Source organism: Anomaloglossus baeobatrachus, chromosome 1 (genome assembly GCF_048569485.1).
Source record: "Anomaloglossus baeobatrachus isolate aAnoBae1 chromosome 1, aAnoBae1.hap1, whole genome shotgun sequence".
Taxonomy (NCBI): Eukaryota; Metazoa; Chordata; class Amphibia; order Anura; family Aromobatidae; genus Anomaloglossus; species Anomaloglossus baeobatrachus.
In genome coordinates this window covers 184,027,911-184,050,093 of record NC_134353.1, presented here as the reverse complement: position 1 = coordinate 184,050,093, position 22,183 = coordinate 184,027,911, and the positions used below count along the sequence as shown (strand labels likewise).

At 42.2% G+C, this 22,183-nt stretch overlaps 1 protein-coding gene across 3 annotated transcripts in view; it reads left to right on the top strand.

The window, feature by feature from the left end:
* The window catches only part of KLHL2 (kelch like family member 2), a 268,283-nt gene that overhangs the window by 200,319 nt on the left and 45,781 nt on the right, over window positions 1-22,183 (top strand). For all 3 annotated transcript variants that reach the window (XM_075347338.1, XM_075347331.1, XM_075347344.1), the window contains one exon: window positions 10,326-10,475. In XM_075347338.1, the coding sequence (XP_075203453.1) occupies window positions 10,326-10,475 (150 nt within the window). The remainder of the gene's footprint in view (window positions 1-10,325; window positions 10,476-22,183) is intronic.

Here is a 22,183-nt window from a genome sequence, read left to right as displayed (position 1 = left end):
ATTTCGCCATGACGTACTAGGTACGTCATGGGTCCTTAAGTACCAGGTAGCCATGACGTACCCAGTACGTAATAGGTTGCTAAGGGGTTAATGTGCCGTCCTTCACATACACACACACACACACACACACACACACACACACACACACACACACACACACACACACACACACACACACAAAAAACCCCCACCATTCTTCTCACCTGTCCCGCGTTCCCTCGGCTGCCTCATCTCTGCTTCTTGCTGTCTGCAGGCCCGTGCCCCCGGTGACTGTCGCGGCCGGTACAGGGGCCACAGCTCCTGTCAGCACTGAGCGCAGCGCCGGCAAACCATTCATCTGACATAAAGTGCACACAGTGGCTGCGGCCCTTCACCGGCCGCGATAGTGAAAAGGGGCACGGGCCTGCTGGCCGCACGAAGCAGCCTGAAGGGCCGCATGTGGCCCGTGGGCCGCGTGTTTGAGACCTCTCGTCTAATAGATGTCTTCTAGGTTCACTCGGCCTTTTGAAGTCCTATAGCAGTGAATAGTGTCAACCATGAGTAGCCACCTCTCCTCTCACTATGGCCAGAGCACTAGTCTGAATAGGGCATTTAGGGACTTGCATCTATTAGACATTTGTGCCATATCCACTGGATACGCCATAAAGGTCTATCTTGAGACAACTCCTTTGATTAGATGCTTCAAATGAATGCCGTGTTGCTGCACGCTACACACAGTGGTATCCATCACCATAGGATACTATATACGAGATACAGTGGAACCTCGCTTAACGAGTAACCCACTTAACGAGAATTTCGCTTAACAAGCAAAGCTTTCTGTAAATTTTTAACTATTTACGAGAAAGCTTTGTTGTACGAGCAAAATCCTCACCGCACACACTTCCGGTTCCGTACATCCACTGCACTCTGCCCCGCACTTGCAGTCCACACAAACACACACAAGCACGCACACACACACATACATACATACATACAGTATTATGCTCACCTTACCTTCCGTTCCACCGTCTGCCTCACGGTTCTTGTAGTTCCCGGGTACATCGTGACGTGCTCGCGGTGAACTACAAGTCCCAGGAGGCCGGCGATGGAAGGTAAGGTGAGCATAATATGTGTCCCTTCAGTTCCATCGCCGGTCTCCTGGGTCTTGTAGTTCGCCGCGAGGACGTCGCGATGTACCCGGGAACTACAAGAACCATGAGGCCGGCGGTGGACCTCAAGGTAAGGTGAGCATATAATATGTGTACCTTCCGTCTCATCGCCGGCCTCCTGGGTCCTGTAGTTCGGCGCTCCACTCCAGGCTGTACATCGGCAACCATAGCGATGAAGCAGGAACTTCCTGTCACCGCTACTCAAAGGCAGCGCGCTGGCCAGTCAGAGGCAAGCAGCTCTGCCTTTGACGTCAGCGCTCTAGCAGCGGAAGTTCCTCCCTCGTCGTGATGGTAACCCGATACACAGCCCGTACCAGAGAACAAGTCCCAGGAGACTGGCGATGGAACGGAAGGTAAGGTGAGCATAATATGTGCGCATGTTTGTGTGTGCATGTTTGTACGTGTTTGTGTGCGTTTGTGCATGTGTGGAATGATACAATAGGGGACCAGGATGGGACATTTAACAAGTTGTGGAATGAATCGTCTGCATTGCAATGATTTCCTATGGGAAATCTTGCTCTGCTGAACGATTAACTTGGTTAACAAGCACACTCCCAGAACAGATTGTTCTCGTTAACCAAGGTTCCACTGTATATTACAGAGTTGCTTATTTTCATGTGTACTATTGATTTATGAAATTGAAGCGATGGTAACACGTTAAGTGCTTTTTTTTATTAGATCTGATGCTGAGTGATGCCAGTGTTTGGCATCTTTATGAAGCATCCGTTTATTGAATAAGTACAGCCATATATTAAAACACTGTGAATATAATCTTAGGCTATGTGCGCACTAGAGCAAAATACCCGCGGATTTACCCGCGGATTTGCCGCGGAAATTTCTTGAGAAATGTCTGCAATCTTTGTGCAGACATTTCCCATGAAATTCTATGAGAAAAAAAAAAAAAAGCTGTGCGCACTGGTGCGGATTTTTCTCAAGAAAGTTTCGGTGCGGAAATTTCTCGAGAAACTTTCTTGAGAAAATGAACATGTCCATTAAATCCGCAGGTATCCCGCGGATTTCTGCAGTACAGCCTGCAAAAATCCGCAGGGAACCACCCGCGGGAAAATCGCGGCAATTTCGCGGCAATTTCGCGGCAATTCCGCGGCAAATCCGCGGTAAATCCGCATGCGGTTTTGCCGCGGATTTTTTCCGGAGTTCAGCAAATCTTCACTCCCAGAAGTTTCTCGAGAAGATTTTCTAGAGAAACTTCACATCTCTAGTGCGCACATAGCCTTAGCCATCCTGTTTAATGGTGCAGACAGCGCTTATTACATCAAAACAGAAAAAAAAATGCCTGTAAGATTTTGGCTCCGAATCATCACGGCCGTTTTTTCCAGCAGTTTTCTAGAGTAATTTTGTGATTTTCCCCCCCCCCCCCCCCCCGCAAAGTCGCAAAATCTGGCACAATTTTTTTTTTTTTTCTGGACCAAATTCATGAACCAGTGACTTAAAAACATTGCTAATGTTGAATCTAGCCTTTTGTTTTTGACTTCAAACGCTACTCCAGAGGTTTGATGGAAGCCAAACCACAAACGGAGATCGAACAACCCAGAATTCTGACCGACTCCTGATGGAGACACAGTGCCATGTTGTCCTAGTCTGAACCGAAGTCTTCATCCACATCTATGCAAACTGTAACAGGTTATGTTCACCTCACATTTTGGTCTGGTGTTCACCAATTCATGGCCACCCACTGTTATGTACACAACCAGATTTCTGTTCCATTTAGCAGAATTGATGTGTATGTACGTATATATCTATCTCTGTATCCATAGTCATGGCCGAAAGTATTGGCACCCTTGAAGTTGTTACAGAAAATGAAGTATTTCACCAAAAAAAATTATTGCAATTACACGTTTTGCTACACACACAATTACTTCTCTTGTGTGTATTGGAACAACACAAAAAAAAACAGAAACCCTGAGAAATAAAAGGCAAATTGCACATAATTTCACACAAACCCCCAATAATGGGTCGGACAAAATTGATGGCATCTTCAACTTTAATATTTGGTTGCATACCCTTTGGAATAATTAACTGCAATCAGTCGCTTCCTATAACAATCACCATGTTTCTTACACCTCTCAACTGGAGTTTTGGACCACTCTTATTTCTCAAACTGCTCCAAGTATCTCATATTTGAAGAGCATCTTCTCTTAATAGCAATTTTAATATCTCTCCACAGGTGTTTAATGGGATTTAGATCCTAACTCATTGGTGACCACTTCAGAACTCTCCAGTTCTTTGTTTCCATCCATTTCTGGGGGCTCCTTGAAGTATGTTTGGCGTCATTGTTCTGCTTCAAGACCCATAATCCAGGACGCAAACTGTTTTCTGACACTCTGCACTACATTGCGGCCCAAAATCCTTTGGTAATATTCAGAGTTCATGATGCCTTGAACACATTCAAGGCACCCAGTGCCATAGGCAGCAAAACAATCCCCAAACATCTTTGAACCTCCACCATATTTGACTGTGGGTACTTAGTTCTTTTCTTTGCCAGAAACAAAATGAGGTCTACAAACAGTGGAATGATGTGCTGTACCAAAAAGCTCAATCTTGGTCTCATCTGTTCACAAGACACTTTCTCAGAAGGGTTTTTGCTTACGCACGTACATTTTGGAAAACTGCCGACTAGCTTTTTTTTATGTCTCTTTGCCAGCAGGGAGGTCCTCCTGGGTCTCTTGCCATAGTGTTTAATTTAATTCAAATGTTGACAGTTCGCACTGACACTGATGCAGCTGGAATTTCTTTGGAACTTGATTGAGGCTGCTTATCCACCATCTGGACTATCCTGCATTTGCAACCTTTCATCAATTTTTCTCTGACATCCACGTCCAGGGAGATTTGCTATAGTGCCATGGGCTGGAAATTTCTTGATTTATGTTGCACACCGTGAGCAAAAAAACATCAAGATCTCTGGAGATGGACTTTGAGACTCTCATTGAGATTGCTGATATGTTTCAACAGTTTTGGTTCTCAAATCCTCAAACGGTTCTCTTCTCTTTCTCTTCTCTATGGTTATTGTAGCGCGCACACACACTGCAAAGCTTGAGTCAACTTCTCCCCTTTTTATATAGTTCCAGGTGTGATATTCATATTGCCCACACTTGTTACTTTTTTTTTCTTACTTTTTATTGAAAAGTAAACATTATACAAATATAGATCAAAGATGCATATATATTTCAAGACTAATGCAAATTTATTTTCAGTCACTTCACTATACACATTACAGTATATTATATGGATCATTAATTTATCTTAAATAACCAAAACTAAAACATTTTGTCTTATTATAACTAATTATGATTACAATCATGTCCTGACCCAATGAGCGTGTGCAGAAATAGGAATATATGTGTAAATTCAAGTACTATTGATAGTTCTGTCAAGGGAGAAATTTGGGTAAGACTGCTAATAGTCTTTGTTCAGGGCACCAGAGGCACTGGGCCAAATTATTATCTGTGCAGATATAATAAATAACTCCGAAGCAATGATAACGAGACGTGTTCACCGTTTTGAGCCTGTACAGGTGACTGACCCATAGCTCAGATTTTAGTATAATATTTTAACTTTCAGACATGTACAAAAGTATCAAAATCTGTCTTTTCTCATACATCGAAGCCGCATAGGGAGGGTTGGGGTGTGGAGAAACACAGATTTCATCCCACAGATACATTCCTTCTTTGTGTGAAACCACTGATAAGACGTTTACTCATCATGAATACCTTCTCTGTTCATTGTTTGTACATTTGTTCTTGGTTAACTCTTTCTTGACCATACCGCTTAGAATCATATTATGGCGTCTGTGGAATTGTCATATAGACACAGATAATTATGCTACTACATCTATATTTTGATTATTTACATACACCGATAATCTTATTACGTTTGAACAAACAACCTAGAGCCCAGGCTACCTTCAGTTCCATCATTTAACAAAGTTCTTAGCAACTGAGGGGGGGGCCCTGTTTGTGGAGATTTTATCAAAGGCCCCCTTTAAAAAGATCTATTTTGTTTGGACAATTTTTAGTTTTGTAAACAAAGTGTTCAAAAGATAATGTTGGATTAATCATTTTAATCCACATACCCGTAAGACAGTTTTGGGGATTGTCTATGCATCCATCATATGACAAAAAGCTTTCTTGTGATAAATAAAGAGGGAGGGTTGGGGTGTGGAGAAACACAGATTTCATCCCACAGATACATTCCTTCTTTGTGTGAAACCACTGATAAGACGTTTACTCATCATGAATACCTTCTCTGTTCATTGTTTGTACATTTGTTCTTGGTTAACTCTTTCTTGACCATACCGCTTAGAATCATATTATGGCGTCTGTGGAATTGTCATATAGACACAGATAATTATGCTACTACATCTATATTTTGATTATTTACATACACCGATAATCTTATTACGTTTGAACAAACAACCTAGAGCCCAGGCTACCTTCAGTTCCATCATTTAACAAAGTTCTTAGCAACTGAGGGGGGGGCCCTGTTTGTGGAGATTTTATCAAAGGCCCCCTTTAAAAAGATCTATTTTGTTTGGACAATTTTTAGTTTTGTAAACAAAGTGTTCAAAAGATAATGTTGGATTAATCATTTTAATCCACATACCCGTAAGACAGTTTTGGGGATTGTCTATGCATCCATCATATGACAAAAAGCTTTCTTGTGATAAATAAAGATTCTTTTAAATATGTGTGACTAGTTTGCCCGTTTTTCTTCGTCCAAAATACCTAACAGCCATATCAGTGGATCTAGTATATGTACTGATATTCTTGCATCCTGTTTTATACGTATATAGTGATACGTAGAAATGGTATGCAAGAATATCTCATCATTGGATGAGAATATCTCATCATTCATGTATGATATTTTAATTTCCATTTTTCTAGTGTTTTTAAGAGATTGTTTTGTGTTTTAGCATGTATATAAGGCTAGTTTCACACTTGCGTTGAACGGTATCCGTTGCATTGCGTTGTGTAACGGATGCAACGGATGTGTTGCATATAGTGGCACAACGGATGCAACGGATGCTGCAAAACAACGCAGTTCGTTTTTTTTTTTGTTTTTTTTTTTTTACCAGCGGCAGACTATTGTGAACGATCAGCTGATCGCTCCCAGTAGCCGGCCGCCGGGTGATCAGCTGATTGCTCCCAGTAGCCGGCCGCCGGGTGATCAGCTGATTGCTCCCAGTAGCCGGCCGCCGGGTGATCAGCTGATTGCTCCCAGTAGCCGGCCGCCGGGTGATCAGCTGATTGCTCCCAGTAGCCGGCCGCCGGGTGATCAGCTGATCGCTCCCAGTAGCCGGCCGCCGGGTGATCAGCTGATCGCTCCCAGTAGCCGGCCGCCGGGTGATCAGCTGATCGCTCCCAGTAGCCGGCCGCCGGGTGATCAGCTGATCGCTCCCAGTAGCCGGCCGCCGGGTGATCAGCTGATCGCTCCCTGCAGCCGGCCGCCGGGTGATCAGCTGATCGCTCCCTGCAGCCGGCCGCCGGGTGATCAGCTGATCGCTCCCTGCAGCCGGCCGCCGGGTGATCAGCTGATTGCTCCCTGCAGCCGGCCGCCGGGTGATCAGCTGATCGCTCCCTGCAGCCGGCCGCCGGGTGATCAGCTGATTGCTCCCAGTAGCCGGCCGCCGGGTGATCAGCTGATCGCTCCCTGCAGCCGACAGCCGGTGATCAGCTGAGCGCTGTCACTTGCCGGCCGCCGGGTGATCAGCTGATCGACCCCTGCAGCCGACCGCCGGGTGATCAGCTGAGCGCTCTCACTTGCCGGCACCCGGGCATGCCAGCGGGCGGGCGCTCAGCTGAGTGCTGTCACTTGCCGGCGCCCGGGCATGCCGGCGGGCGGGCATGCCGGTGGGCGGGCTCTCAGCTGAGCGCTGTGACTTGCCGGCGGCCGGGCATGCTGGCGGCCGGTCGCTCAGCTGAGAAGAGTATTAGTAGAAGTGAGAGTATGGAGGCTGAAATGTAGTGTATGTTTATATTTAAAGATTGAACTTGATGGACCTAGGTCATTTTTCAGCATATACAGGAGCTTGTATAAAATGTTTTAAACATATGTATTCGTGTGTGTGTGTGTGCGTATAAACGCACATACATGCATATATAAAACACATGTTGCATGTTAATCACTATTAGTAGAGATGGGCAAACTCACAGATGTTTCGGCAGGTCCAGACTGATTTATTTTTTATGTATAGAAAAAAAAAATCTGGTTCAGGACCGAACTTGAATCTGAACCTGCCTGGACACCGAACCCCATATAAGTCTTTGGGGACCCGGACATTGTTCTGTAAAATGGTGTTCGAAACGGCTAGGGGAAATTTGAGCAGGACAGTTTTACTTGGAGTCTCCCATGCGGTTGCAACACTATTTCCGGGTCCGCTCATTAACCCTCATACATATTCACTGCTTCCCACCCCCCCCACCATCTGACCCAGGGTCTGTGATTGGTTGCAGATAGACCGTAATCCCACCCTGTGTGTTGGCGTCTGTAATTGATTGGAATCTCTCACACACACACACACACACACACACACACACTACACACATAGTGGTGTAAAAATAAATAAATTGGCATAGGGTCCCCTTATATTGATACCTAGCACACCTAAAGCAAACAGCAACTGGCAGCAGCCCCCAGCCATATGCTTATCTTGGCTGTGTATCAAGATAAGAGGAACACTGTGGCTTTTCTAAAAAAAAAAAAAAACAAAAATAATTTTAAAAAAATATCATGCGGGTCCCCCCCAATTTTTGATACCCCACCATGATAAAGCTGACAGCTGGGCGTCTGTATTGTCAGGCTGGGGAGGCTCAAGGTTATTGGGCCCTCCCTAACTTTAATAATGGCCTGCAGCCACCCAGAATTGTTGTATTTATTTTATGTGAAAATTCCAGCACTTTACCCTGCTCATCCCAATTTAGCTACCAGTAAGCTGTCCTAGATTAGTAATAGAAAGTGTCTGAGACACCCCCAATACTAATACTGTAAGTAAAAAGAAATAAACATAAACACAGAAAAAATCCTTTATTTGAAATAACATACAAAAAAAACCCCTCTTTCTCCAATTTATTAACCCCAAACACCTAGCTCTGACGTAATCCACACAAGTTCCCGTGATGGTCCCTTCTTTGCTACATACTGAAGTCAAGTTTTCATTAAAAAACATGACTGCCCGCTATAGCTTCAGGCAGAGACCGACTGAACTGCAGCTTTGAGAGGTGACATCACTCAGTTTCTGCGGTACAGCTGGAGGTTCCCACACTACCCTACCTGTGACCACTGGTAAACTGATCTCAGGTGACCTTACCGCAGGTGAACTCATTCAGTTCAATGAGACCTGCATCTCCTGGCAGAAAACCGTGGGGATTTTTTGCCAAGAGATGCAGATTTGGTGCTGAAATTTACTCACCAAATTCCTGCCCCAAATCTGCATCTTCTGGCAATAAAACGCATGTAAATACGCTGTGGTTTTGATGCGATATTGATGCTGGGTTTTTTTGTTAGAAGATGCAGATTTGGTGTATAAATTGCAGCACCAAATCTGCATCTCCTGGCAAAATATCGCATCAAAACTGCATTGTGTTTTGATGTGGATTTTTTTTGTCAGGAGATGCAGATTTAGTGCATGACTTTCGTGTGTATATTAAAGTTCAATGAGATCACCTGAGGTTATTTTACTTGCGGTCACAGGTGGGGTACCGTGGGAAACTTCAGCTGTGACCGCAGATAAAGTGAGTGATGTCACCTCTCACAGCTACGGCTCAGTCAGTCTCTGCCTGAAGCCACAGCGGCTGGTCATGTTTTCTAATGTGCCCACACGCTGTGGCTTCAGTATGTAGCAGAGTCGGCATTGTCATGGGACCTCGTGTGGATTAATTTGGTACTGCGTTTTTGGGGTTACTAAAATGGAGAAAGAGGGTGAGGGTTTTTTGTATTTTATTTCAAGTAAAGGATTTTTTCAGTGTTTTTTGTTTTTTACGTACAGTATTAGTAATGTGGGGGGGGGATCATACATGCCTTAGATTACTAATTTAGGGATTAGTAGCAGCTATGAGATGTCCTTAACCCCCTTATATTACCCCGCTTGTCACTGCACCAGGGCAATTGGAATGAGCCAGGTAAGATGCTGGACTTGTCACATCTAATGGATGTGACAATTCTGGGTGGCTGCAGGCTGCTATTTGTAGGCTAATGGGGATCAATAAACATGGGCCTCCCCAGCCAGAGTATACCAGCCTCAAGCTTGTTGGCTTTATTTTGGTTGGATATTAAAACTGGATGAGACTGCACACTGGTTTTTACAATTTTTCTTTTATTATTTTTATTATTTTTTTAAATTTTTAAAAACTGCATAGGATCCCTCTTATTTTGATACACAGCCAAAATAAGCAGACGCCTGGGGACTGCATCCTTTAACTATCTGCTTTATCTGTGCTGGGCATCACAATATGGGGGAACCCTATGCCAATTTATTTATTTTTACACCACTATAGGAACGCAGACATCGTGTTTGATTCCAAACAATCACAGACCCTGTCACACAGGGTTGGGGTGCGGTCTAACTGCAACTAATCACAGTCGCCGGGACTAACTGTGGACGGGGTAAGTAGTGATTGTGTATGAGGGTTAATGAGCGGACCCGGAAATAGTGTCACAGCCGCATTGGGAGACTCCAAGTTTTTTTAATTATCCAGGTGGCCAAATCCAAACAGTTGCAGAGTTTCCTGAGAACTCAGTGTATGGGGTACATGTGTAGACACTAGGTATCCGGTACGGACCCCCCGAACCTTATAGTTTTTTTTTTTTTTTTTCCACACATGACTAAATATTAGTTCTAGTCTCTCTCCTTTTGTCTTTGCGTAACGAACATATTAATATGCAAGTTAATTTTAGTTGTAGACAAAACATTCTCCAAAGAACACCCAATATAAAGGAAATGGGATGTAATAAATACCAAGACAGGGCGCACCGTGTCCTCCATTGTTGATCCTTGCCCCACATACAAGGCTCCTGCAGTCAGATGGATGAGATGCTCTTGTGGATTCACTTCTTGTAATACAAGTGTCAGTGTAGCTGTGTATATTGGTAACCATGAAAAATGAAATGCTGAGGATTGTGTGCAGATCGTGAAATCTGATCTTTTTTTTTTTTTTTTATAAGAGAGTTGAAGAGGAGACTCTGGTGAAAAACAGCAGTGCCTGTAAGGATTACCTCATTGAAGCTATGAAGTACCACTTACTTCCAGGAGACCAGCGGACATTGATAAAGAGTGCCCGGACACGGCAGAGAACTCCTGTCAGTCTTCCTAAGGTAGGATGTCACTCTCCGATCTTTGGCATGTGGTGCACAGCATTGCCATCTTCACAACCTGAGAACTGCCAGGGTCTTTCTTAGTATATATGTAACTTGATTTACATGTGTAGTCTACATTGGTAAGACTTTCCTCTCACATTCCGAGATTCTGTTACTCGCACCTTGGCAGCTGATTTCAGACTGGTACACTATTAGTACAGGAATGCAGTTTGTGGGGCCACGGACCCCTGTAACATGGGTCAATTAGTGCCAGGGATGCCACATTGTGGTTCTGCTTCATGGTTAATTGAATATACAGGGCGTGATATTTATTATCACATCGTTCAGGGGTAAAAGTAAAATTGTTGCATCCAGATTGATAATGCGATTACAGTACATTGTGGGACAGTCATCGGGAAAATCTCGCTTTGGAGTGAAGTGTGCATTTATATCGATTGGATTTCAGTTGTCTTGACCTAATTTTCACAGATTGGTAGCAGAACACACCTACCACTACCATAAAAAATAAAAATAGTTTTTCAGCCAGCGTACCGGTACTCCCCGATGTGTGGAATACTATTTTCTTTACCATAAAAAATGCAATGTAAAACATCACCACAACCACTGTGTGAATGCGGTTTTATGGACATTTTAGCAATATAAATCAGCATATTTTTAATTGTTAATCTGTGACCATGTAAGTTATGATCATTCCTAATGTTAGGTGACATTCCTACTTCGTTCACTGTTTGTACACCAGAAAGATGTCTGACTTACACGCTTAACATTGGCTTCCATTCATCTGACAATGGTCTCTTGGCTGCGTGAAATAGAGCGCAGCACATGCCCATCTCTGCTGTGCTTCTTCATATGAGACAGACCAGTATCCACCACAATATGAAATAGACCATACACTACCAATCCAGTCACCATTGTGCAATTAGTCCTTTGTTGGGATTCTCTGGCCATAAGATATACTTGTATGATAGAATTCTTGTGAGATTAAAGCACATACTCTGTGATTATGCTCCACCACTGAAAACTCCACAAAGCAAAGCGTGTCAGTAACATGACAAATGCTAGATAATGGCAGATCTCAGCAGTACAAAAATAATTTCATATAATGTCAGGAATATATACATTTTTCATCTATTGACATTAACCCCTTCACGACCGATACCTCACAGAATTTTATCTACATAACACAGACAGCTGCACACAATGAAAAAGGGAATTCTGATATTGCATTACTGCTATAGGAATATTTGAAAAAAAAAAATAAATACATAATTTAGCTTATGTATTGGCCATAGCATGTGAGCCCAGTAACCAACAAAAAGGTGATCTCTGTATACCAGGAACCTAAATTGAAATGCCAGTATTTGGGTTAAAAACCTCAATGTCTGGGTAGAAAGGATCCAGCTATAAAGGGCAATGAACACAGCCTGTTACAGGGCGGAGTGTTCAATCAGAAAGAGATGCACTACAATATATCAAAAAGACTGACCCGTACAGCCAACAAGTGTGAACAGGTGCTAGCTGAAAACACCTTAAAACTACACAACACATACAGCTGCACAGTAAAATGCTAACAAGTTACGTTTCAAGTTAGGTTTTTAGTCTAGCTGCCCAGACATGGAGGTTTGTAACCCAGATAGTGGCATTTAAAGTTAGGTTCCCAGTATACAGAGATATACCTTGCCGTGGTGACTGGGCTCACAAGGATTGGCCAATACATAGGCTAATATCTTTTTTTTTTTTTTTTTTTTTCCCCCAAATATTTCTATAGCAGTAATGCAATACCAGAGTTCCCACAGGTGCCTCACAGAATTTAATCTACAAAACACAGACAGCTGCACACTAAAATGCTAACAATGAATAAGGGAACTCTGGTCTCCTTATTCATTGTTAGCATTTTAGTGTGTAGCTGTAGGTGTTTCACATAATTTTAAAACATTGGGACGAGAAAATTGAAGTAGTAAAAATGTATTTTTTTTTTATTATTATTGGCTGCAAATGTTTAGTTACACGAAGGTTAATAGGTGAAACTGGACTCCACAATTTGTTGGACAATTTTTCCCTAATGCAGTGATATCCAATATGTCCTCAGAAACTACTGTTTGGCCACATAGCAGGGCTTCGTAGGAAAGAGCACAGTTTGTGGCTAACAATAAAAAAACGTCATAAGTGACCCCATTTTTGAAATTTCATCTCTCGATGAATTCATGTACAGCTGCAGTGACTATTTTGGCCCCACAGGTGTTTTCACTTTGCAATATCCACGCCGTGCTTATTTCTGGAGAATTGCAAATATGCCAATTGACTGTCCATACGTTGTGCTCAGCTTGTGGGGACATGCACCCCGTAAATTGATAAATGGGCGCTGCCCACTATAATAAAACCAAACATGGTTGCTTATTGCGGTTTAGGCATAGTTGGGCTCAGAAGGAGGGGGGCATTTGATTTTTTTTTGAGCTCAGATTTCCCAGGATTTTATTTGAGGCCATAGTGCATTTCCAGAGTCTGCTAGTAATGTGGGAACTCCCTATATTTCTAGTGACAGATGATGGACTTGAGTGGGGGCTGGTTTTGAGTGGGATAAGTTAAAGTTTTTATTTATATTTTTTGGGTCACTTCCAGTGTAAGTTCTTGTGTTCTATGTTGAGCACTTACATCTAGATTTATGTGTAGATCCCACAAAAGTAAAATTAAATCAAAACCCCCGATGCAACCACTTAGTATTATAAAGCAGACAGAGGCACTTTGGACTCCGATGAGGTCTGTGGTGTCCGATTTTTTTTTTTTTTTTTTTTGGGCATGCACACAACTGTGGTCCTCCACAATTATGTGCTAAAAAGATGCTTAAAATGATGGGACACTGCCGGAACACGGGCCAGATGAAGTCCAAAGTGTCTTCATCTGCCTCCGTATATTGGTGGTTCTGTTGGGGATTTTGTCTGAATCACATTTTTGCTCAATGGAAAGCCCAAGATAAATGTGAACTGAGCCTTATTCCGATTTTTGGGAGACAATGTACAAATAGACATCACTATAAGAATAGTTTTTATTTTTACCCCATTTTCTTTGCCGTGTAGATAAGATTGCTTTATTCTTTGGGTATTCAGTGATTCCAGATTTATATATTTCTTTTTATTAATGTTTTCTACTATCGCACACTAACAAATTATTTTTTTTTAATTAAAAAGAAAAAGCTTTTTTATAGTTGTCATATTCTCAGAGCTGTATTTTTTTTTTTTTATGTAATGATATGTTTGAGAGCTTATTTCTTGCCTGACTAGTTAAATTTTTTTGCTACCATTCTGGGGTACAAAAAAACTGTATTTGGCTTTGGGAGCGTAGCCCTTGCTGGATTGATTCTTGGGAGCCATGTGGCTTGACCAGTGTTTTTAAATGGCTAATAATATAGAAAATCTCCCTGGATTTTCCATTGATGACATATCTTGATAGGGTTTGTTTCTTGCATGATTTGGAGTTTTTACTGCTACCATCTGAGGGTAAAAATCATTCAAACTCCAGCGGATGAATTCCAAAACTCAGTTCATAATTTAAAAAATTAATCTTGTGATGCAAATTTTATTAAAAATTTCATTTAAAAATCGATCCACACAATATATTGTATCAAATAGGAGTGGTAGTCTTTCAGACTACGCGTTTCAGCGTGTGTGTGTGCCTTCTTCATGGTCCTAGGACCATGACGACGACTGACGACGCCCTGGGTCAATGTTGGTAGAGGCTGTGGGAGATGTGAGTACAGCGCCTGCATTCTGCTTCCATCTCTTCCGCTGATGTAGCTTCTGTGAAATTTTTTCAGCAGGGGATGCAGATAGCAGAGATTGACCGCCCCACACCTTCTATCACTGCTCTCAAAAATTGCTAAAAATACATATCTATTCTATAATTAAGTCCATTAGATGAACTGGTATTCAGTTTTAAGAATTCAAAATGCTTCACAAGTTTTTAAGGTTTCCAGCCAGTCACCTCCCCTTTGGTTCATGCACCCTTTGTATAACATACCGTGAAGGAAATAATTATTTGATCCCTTGCTGATTTTGAAAATTTGTCCACTGACCAAGACATGAACAATCTATAATTTTAAGGGTATGTTAATTTTAACAGTGAGTGATAGAATATCAGAAATAAAATCCAGAAAATCACATTGTCTAAATTATATAAATTTATTTGCATTTTGCAGAGAGAAAATAAGTATTTGATCTTTCTGGCAAACAAAACTTAAAGGGAACCTGTCAGCAGAAATTTCGCCCAAAACCTAAAAGATTCCCCCTCTGCAGCTCCTGGGCTGCATTCTAGAAAGGTCCCTGTTATTATTATGCCCCATGTGAGACCAAAATAAAGACTTTATAAAGTGGTACCTTTTTGTATTCAGATACTGTAAATGTGACACGGGGGCGGGCTTTCTGGCGTCCGTTATTCTGCCTCCTGGTCCTGTATGCCGCCCCCCATCGCTCCTTTCCATAGCTGATGCACCGCCCACTGCTCCAGCCATCCCCGCGCATGCCCAGTGCCAGTCTCACGGGACTGAGCAGTGTGACCGCTGGTGACGTGTGCGCAGGCAAGTGATTATGGGCGGGGCTGTGATTGTTATCAGCAAGTACCCTCCCATAATCTCGTGAGCGCGCAAACCTCACCAGCGGTCACACTGTGCTCAGGGTAGTGCTAGACAGTATGGGCGATTAGGAGCGTCTAAGTGGTCTGTAGGAGCCAGAACTCTTAATGTTAATGATAGTCGGGAATGATAGTCGGGAATTAAATATGGTACTTATTTCTCTCTTCAAAATGCAAATAAATTTATATAATTTAGACAATGTGATTTTCTGGATTTTATTTTTGATATTTTATTTCTCACTGTTAAAATTAACCTACCCTTAAAATTATAGACTGTTCATGTCTTTGTCAGTGGGTAAACTAACAAAATCAGCAAGGGATCAAAAAATTATTTCCTTCACTGTAGACTGGGTTGCAACATCTCCTAAATATTTTTCCAAAAAGAGTTTAGATGCAATGTAAATTGTACATTTTTTAAAAAAAATCTGCTAGTTATTTCTCATCTCCAATGTTTGGCCCCATTAAAATAAAAAAGCTTATACCCTGCCCCAGTGACGGGGAGGTTCTGTAGGTGTTGGCGCTCGCATTTCTGGGGCTCACGTGAGGTTATGACGTCATACAATTCCTGCACCCAATCAGCGCCAGCTTAACCAATTTTTTTTTTTTTTTTGGTATTGGTGAAATGTCTATTGTGCAAGATCTATATGAAACATGGATAAGTCCACTTCTCAATATATGGGATAATGATTCACTTTCTTGTAAATTTGGAAGATATTCGCAAATGTTATTCGTGATCCTGTGGAAGTCTGTACTCCACGGAATGGAAAAGACTATACTAGTCATGTCAGGATTACCGTGATTTTTGTATAAATAATGATGTCTACTGTTCAAATTAGTAATTGTTTTATCTCGGTTAAAGGGAATCTGTCTGTTGGTTTTTAATACCGTGTTTTTCCAAAAATAAGACCTCCCCCCAAAAAAAGCCCAAGCAGGGATTTTCAGCATTTTTGGAGCAAGGCTTAAATATAAGCCCTCCCCCGTAAATAAGCCCTAGTCGCTGTTTAATAATGACGTGTCCGTGCAGCTAAAAAAGTTAGATACTGAAGGTCACTTCATTATAAACAGCAGGCACCCCGCAATCACACTCACCAGACGCTGAGCAAAGGACTTGCAGTGATATCACACACACACACACACACACACACACACACACACACACACACACACACACACACACACACACACACACACACATCCGTTCTCTCGCTTACACATCCGTGTTCTCACACGTGCGCACACACATCGGTGTTCTCACACACGCGCGCGCACGCTCACCACATCACGCGCACGCTCACCACATCACGCGCACGCTCACCACATCACGCGCACGCTCACCACATTACGCGCACGCTCACCACATTACGCGCACGCTCACCACATCACGCGCACGCTCACCACATCACGCGCACGCTCACCACATCACGCGCACGCTCACCACATCACGCGCACGCTCACCACATCACGCGCACGCTCACCACATCACGCGCACACTCACCACATCACGCGCACACTCACCACATCACGCGCACACTCACCACATCACGCGACCTGGGAGCCACGCAGACGTCCGGGTCTGGTAAGTATGAGTCCCCTGGGAAGTGGGGGGGCGGGGCGGGGGGGTCTGCTTTTTTTGGAGGGAGGGTGAGGGGGGTAAACTTACCCCCAACCATGTTTCTCCAAAAATAAGACCTCCTCCAAAAATAAGCCCTAGTGCTTTTTTTGGGGTACAAAAAAAGTATAAGACAGTGTCTTATTTTTGGAAAAACACAGTAGTAATCTGTGAGCAGCATGATGTATTAGACCCTGATTCTAGTGACGTGTCATTTTGCTAGTCTGCATATGTTATTTTGATCAAATTGTTATCTATTCTGCAGATCTAGCAGTGGTCTGAATGCCAAGCCCTGAATAACCCTGCCAACATCACTGATTGACATCTTTCTGTGTAAGATGACCCTGGTTGGGACAGGGTTACACAGACCAGTTGACTAGGAGGCACAAGACACCTAGTCCTGTAGTGATCTCCTGCTGAGAGATCACTCATTTTTTTCAAACATACACACAGCCCAATAAGTGACACATCAGTGTAATAAGGCATTCAACCCCTACATCATGTAGCTCTGATTACATAGTAAAAACCTAATGACCGTTTCCCTTTCAGAAAAGATAATCTTTTATGCACTTGTTTAATAAGAACCGCACTTGTAAGTAATGCTGATCATCAGAACATGCATGTCAATCTCTTACATATTAATCAATATGCAAATTCTTGGTGACAAGATTGGAGTAACAACTGTGAAAATGTATCCTAGTATTACCAGATATTATTTTTTTTCTGTACAGTTTAGGAATAATGTTCTTGTTATTTCAGTCACCATTCAGAAACAAATCCAAGAAATATAAAGATGTTTTGTTTTTTTTTTCCAAACATATAGAGATAATGTCTGGAATTGCTCTACAAATTAACAGTGAGTCGTCTATATACCTCCCATCACTTTGTATACAATGATGAGAGGGATATAGATAACTCTCCTCCTACCCAGCCATGCATAAATTAAAAAGTGAAGGAGAAAATCAAGAACGCATCGGGAAACCACAAGTCTGTTGCAAAAAAAACCTCTTAAATGTGAAAAAAATCAGGCTTTAATATAAATTCAGTAACTGTGATAATGTTTTCATTAAAATCACAAGAATAACTACTGTGTCTTGAGAGATGAAAAGCTAGAGCAAGCAATGCTCCACAGAGGAATTGACAGATACAGGGAATTAATATCACAAGAAACCCAACAAAAATGATTTTCCCACTGGAAATGTTTTACATTTCTTTAGCAGTTCTTTGGTGGTGTTGATGAGAACCGTTATACATGTCACCAGTGGTAGTAATACATCATCTAGCCAACTATTTAAAGATTCAGTCAATGACCCTATCCTAGAAATAATTCATCTAAACAGTGCAGCAATTGTTTTTGTGCCCTTTTGAAAGGGCATAAAAGATGGTAGGATCTCATTGTTTTTCATTTAGTATATCCAACCTAACCCCTTCTAACAGTAATGGAGAGAGACGTTGTAAGACTAGTAGTTTAGATTTTGTTTGAAAATGTGTGTATGTGTTGGCGTCGTCGAACATATGATAAATCTCTTTTGCATAGATGGATTTATGTAATATTTTTTATTTTATTCTAATAAATTTTATTTATATAGCGCCAACATATTCCGCAATAGGACCACAATAGGACCTGTTTAGGACTTATAATAATGATGGGGTTGAAACGTGGGTCACATTAACCTGTTCTTTCCTTATGCGTTAAACATCTGGACTGCACAAGATCCGATCAAAGACATTTTTGAAGTTCTTTATCAGCGTTCGAAAAGTGCCAACACGTAGTTTGTGATCACCATAAGTAGAAGTCTGGATTTAGTATTCTCACGCTGCTATGTGTGGCAGTCATTCTTTGTAAACTCATCAGAGTAATTGTAGATGAATGCACAGAATATCAAATACCAGTAGAAAATACAATTTGTCCTGCAAACAGTAAGTCCTCACACAGCTCCATCAACAGAAAAGATAAAAGGTTGCGCCTCAGGATCTGAAGACACACAAATATTTTTATTGTGCAAACCTAGGAAAACATAAGTAAAATGATAACATTTTTGTTAATCATTCTGACACAAATTTAATTTAAAGTTAATGGGTGATCTATCACAGTCCAAAAAAATCAACCCTAATTGGGTGAACAATTTTCACTTTTTGCTGAAACGACCCCTAAAAAATCTGTTTTCTGAAAGTTTCTTGAAAAATTGCTTCTAAACTTTGCTAAAAAAAAAACAGGACTCTTTACATGTACATATTAGATATATTAAACCTTCTTAAAAATGTAAATTGCGCTGGCAAAATTGTGAACATTTTTCTGATTTACGAGAAATGCAAAATGCGTGTTTGGAAAAAGATAACTGAGAACGTCTCAGACTTCTGAAGACATCTTACTGCCTGGGACATCTGAGACAAGTTGTAAGTTGTCTGTTCATCCTGGTAATGTCACAATTCTCCTACAGAAGATCTTCAAAATGTTCTCTCTTCCTGAAGAAACCACAACAATTGGGCTACATTACTTTGCGGATTTCTGTAAGGATTATTTGGGTTATTTTAGGTCGGGTTTTTTTGTTTTTTTTTTTTTTCCATTTGTGATAGAAAAGTAACTCCTCAGAAGTTGTCCTCTATGACCACATTCAAGAGTGCTCTAGTCTTTTCTGTGGTTTAATCATTTTGTATAGCGCCTATTTTTAATGTTGAATATTAAAAAAAATATTAAAAAATATATAGCAATTGAAAAATACATCTGTGTTCTTTCCAAACCATTAAATGCTGTACTCTTATTTTTGTGTAATTTTATTATGGTGTGAACGTCCAAGCTGATCAGAATAAAATAAAATATTACAATAAATGTAAGACCTACTTACTTGTATATATCTGAAAGAAAACCTATCGCCATACCGTAGAACATGTGCCACCACTTAGCCTTGGAAGTGCCTTTAGGATGCAGATTGTCTAATCAGAAGATGATTTCAATTGAGGCCTGAAACTAGCCATAAGTTATACGTGTATGGAGTTTTCTGCATAACATGTCTGACTTTTAAAAAATAAGAAAAACAAAGGATTGAAGAGCGCCCCTCCAGTGTACAAAAAATCATCAAGGCAGAAACTGGGAAGACCAAGACATTGCTATGAATAATTCGGAGTATGATCATTGCTTTTTCCTTTTTGTGTTCTGTTTGTCTCTAAAGTCCATGTATTTCATTTTCTAAGAGCCATACTTTCCTACCACCCAAATGTCTGCTTATAAATGTATGCTTATTAGTCATAGCTTTGTCAGTGGCGTTGATTTTCAATAAGCTGTATATCTGTGAAGGCCTCTGTTCTGTATTTAGTGATTAATTACTGCACATGTCTGGCACTGCATAATGTGTAATCTCTGGGGCAATGTGACAAATGCTCTTTTCCATATATTAGATTGTGGACAACTGTTCACCTCAACAGTAGAGGACCCACTCCAGCTTGACATTCAACCCCTAGCAGTTAAAAGGGTTCCTCAAAAGAAGTATAGATGTTTTGAGGCAAAAATAACATAAAAGCTCTTGTAAAAACATAGGTAACTAATAGGACTTGTCAGGCAATGTGTCCTGGTCTTATGGGGTGCTTAGCCAAATCCTGCAATCTATTACAACTCCATTAAGAAAAAAACCCCTAAATAATAGACAAACATTTATCAGAGGTGGTATATAAAAGTTCATCTCCATAAATAAGAATATCATCAAAAAGTTAACTTATTTCAGTAATTCAATCCAAAGAAGGAAACATATATATTATATTGAGTCATTACAAACAAGTGATCTATTTCAAGTGTTTATAGTTACACTAGAAGGTGGCCCGATTCTACGCATCGGGTATTCTAGAATTTACGTATTGTGTAGTTAATGTATGATTTTTGTTATATATATATTATAGATATATATTATAGATGTTGTTGTTGTGTGTAGTTACCAAGTGTTTGTGTAGGGCGCTGTACATGTTCTGGGTGTTGTCTGGGTGTGGCGGGGGGTGAGAGCGGTGTTGTTTGTGTGTTGCGTTGTGTGTCGTTATTTGTGGAGCGCTGTGTCTGTATCGTTGTGTATGTGTGTTGCGCGGTTTGTGTGGGTGTGTGTGTGTTTTGGGGGAGGTATGTTTTGTGCAATGTGTGTGTTGTGCGGTATGTGCGTATATTTGTGTGTGTGCGGCGTTGTGTGTGTGGGTGTCTTTGTAGGGCAGTGTTTGTGGTTCCCAGTGTGTGTGTGGTGTGTTGTGCAGTGCGTGTGTGGCAGTGTGTGTGTGTGTGTTTTGGGGGGAGGTGTGCACCCCCCATCGTGGTCCACCCCCCATGCTGCACCCCCCATTGTGCTCCATCCCCCATGCTGCCCACCCCCCATCGTGCTCCATCCCCACTCCCAATTGTGCTCCATCCTCCATGCTGCGCATTCCCAATCGTGCTCCATCCCCCATGCTGTGCACCCCACATCATGCTCCACAGTCACACATCAGACAGTAAACACGCACACATCTGATCGCATACACTCACACACACACACACCACTTCTCCCTGTGCCCACCGGTGGGCGGTCCCAGCAGCTGTGCTGCACGCCGTGCTTCTCTGCCGACACTCACAGATCCGATCGCATACACTCACTCACACACACACACACACACACACACACACACACACCCGATCGCATACACACACACACTGACGATATCGCACATACGCGCTGACACACTCACAACATCCGGAGATACCACATGCTTCCGGCCATGTGATCCTCCGGCAGGTCCTGGAAGATCACTGCACAGTATCGCCGCCGAGAAGCAAGCAATATCACGGGATGTTGTGAGTATGTGGATGCGATCTGATGTGTGTGTGAGTGTGATCTGATGTGTGTGTGTCTGTTCTTATGTGTGTGCGTTTGTGTGTTCCGCCGCTGCAGGACGTGGATGCGATCTGATGTGTGTGTGAGGTGTGTGTGTTCCGCCGCTGCAGGACGTGGATGCGATCTGATTTGAGTGTGAAAGTGAGTGGTGAAAGTGAGTGTGAAAGTGTGTGTGTGTGTGATCTGATGTGTGTGTGTGTGTGTCCTTGTGTGTGTGCGTGTGTGTGTTCCGCCGCTGCAGGACGTGGATGCGATCTGATGTGTGTGTGAGGTGTGTGTGTTCCGCCGCTGCAGGACGTGGATGCGATCTGATGTGTGTGTGAGGTGTGTATGTTCCGCCGCTGCAGAACGTGGATGCGATCTGATGTGTGTGTGTGTGTGAGGTGTGTGTGTTTCGCCACTGCAGGACGTGGATGCGATCTAATGTGTGTGTGTGTGAGGTGTGTGTGTTCTGCCGCTGCAGGACGTGGATGCGATCTGATGTGTGTGTGTGTGTGTGAGGTGTGTGTGTTCCGCCACTGCAGGACGTGGATGCGATCTGATGTGAGTGTGTGAGTGTGTGAGTGAGTGTGTCTGTTCTTATGTGTGTGCGTGTGTGTGTGTGTTCCACCGCTGCAGGACCTTGATGC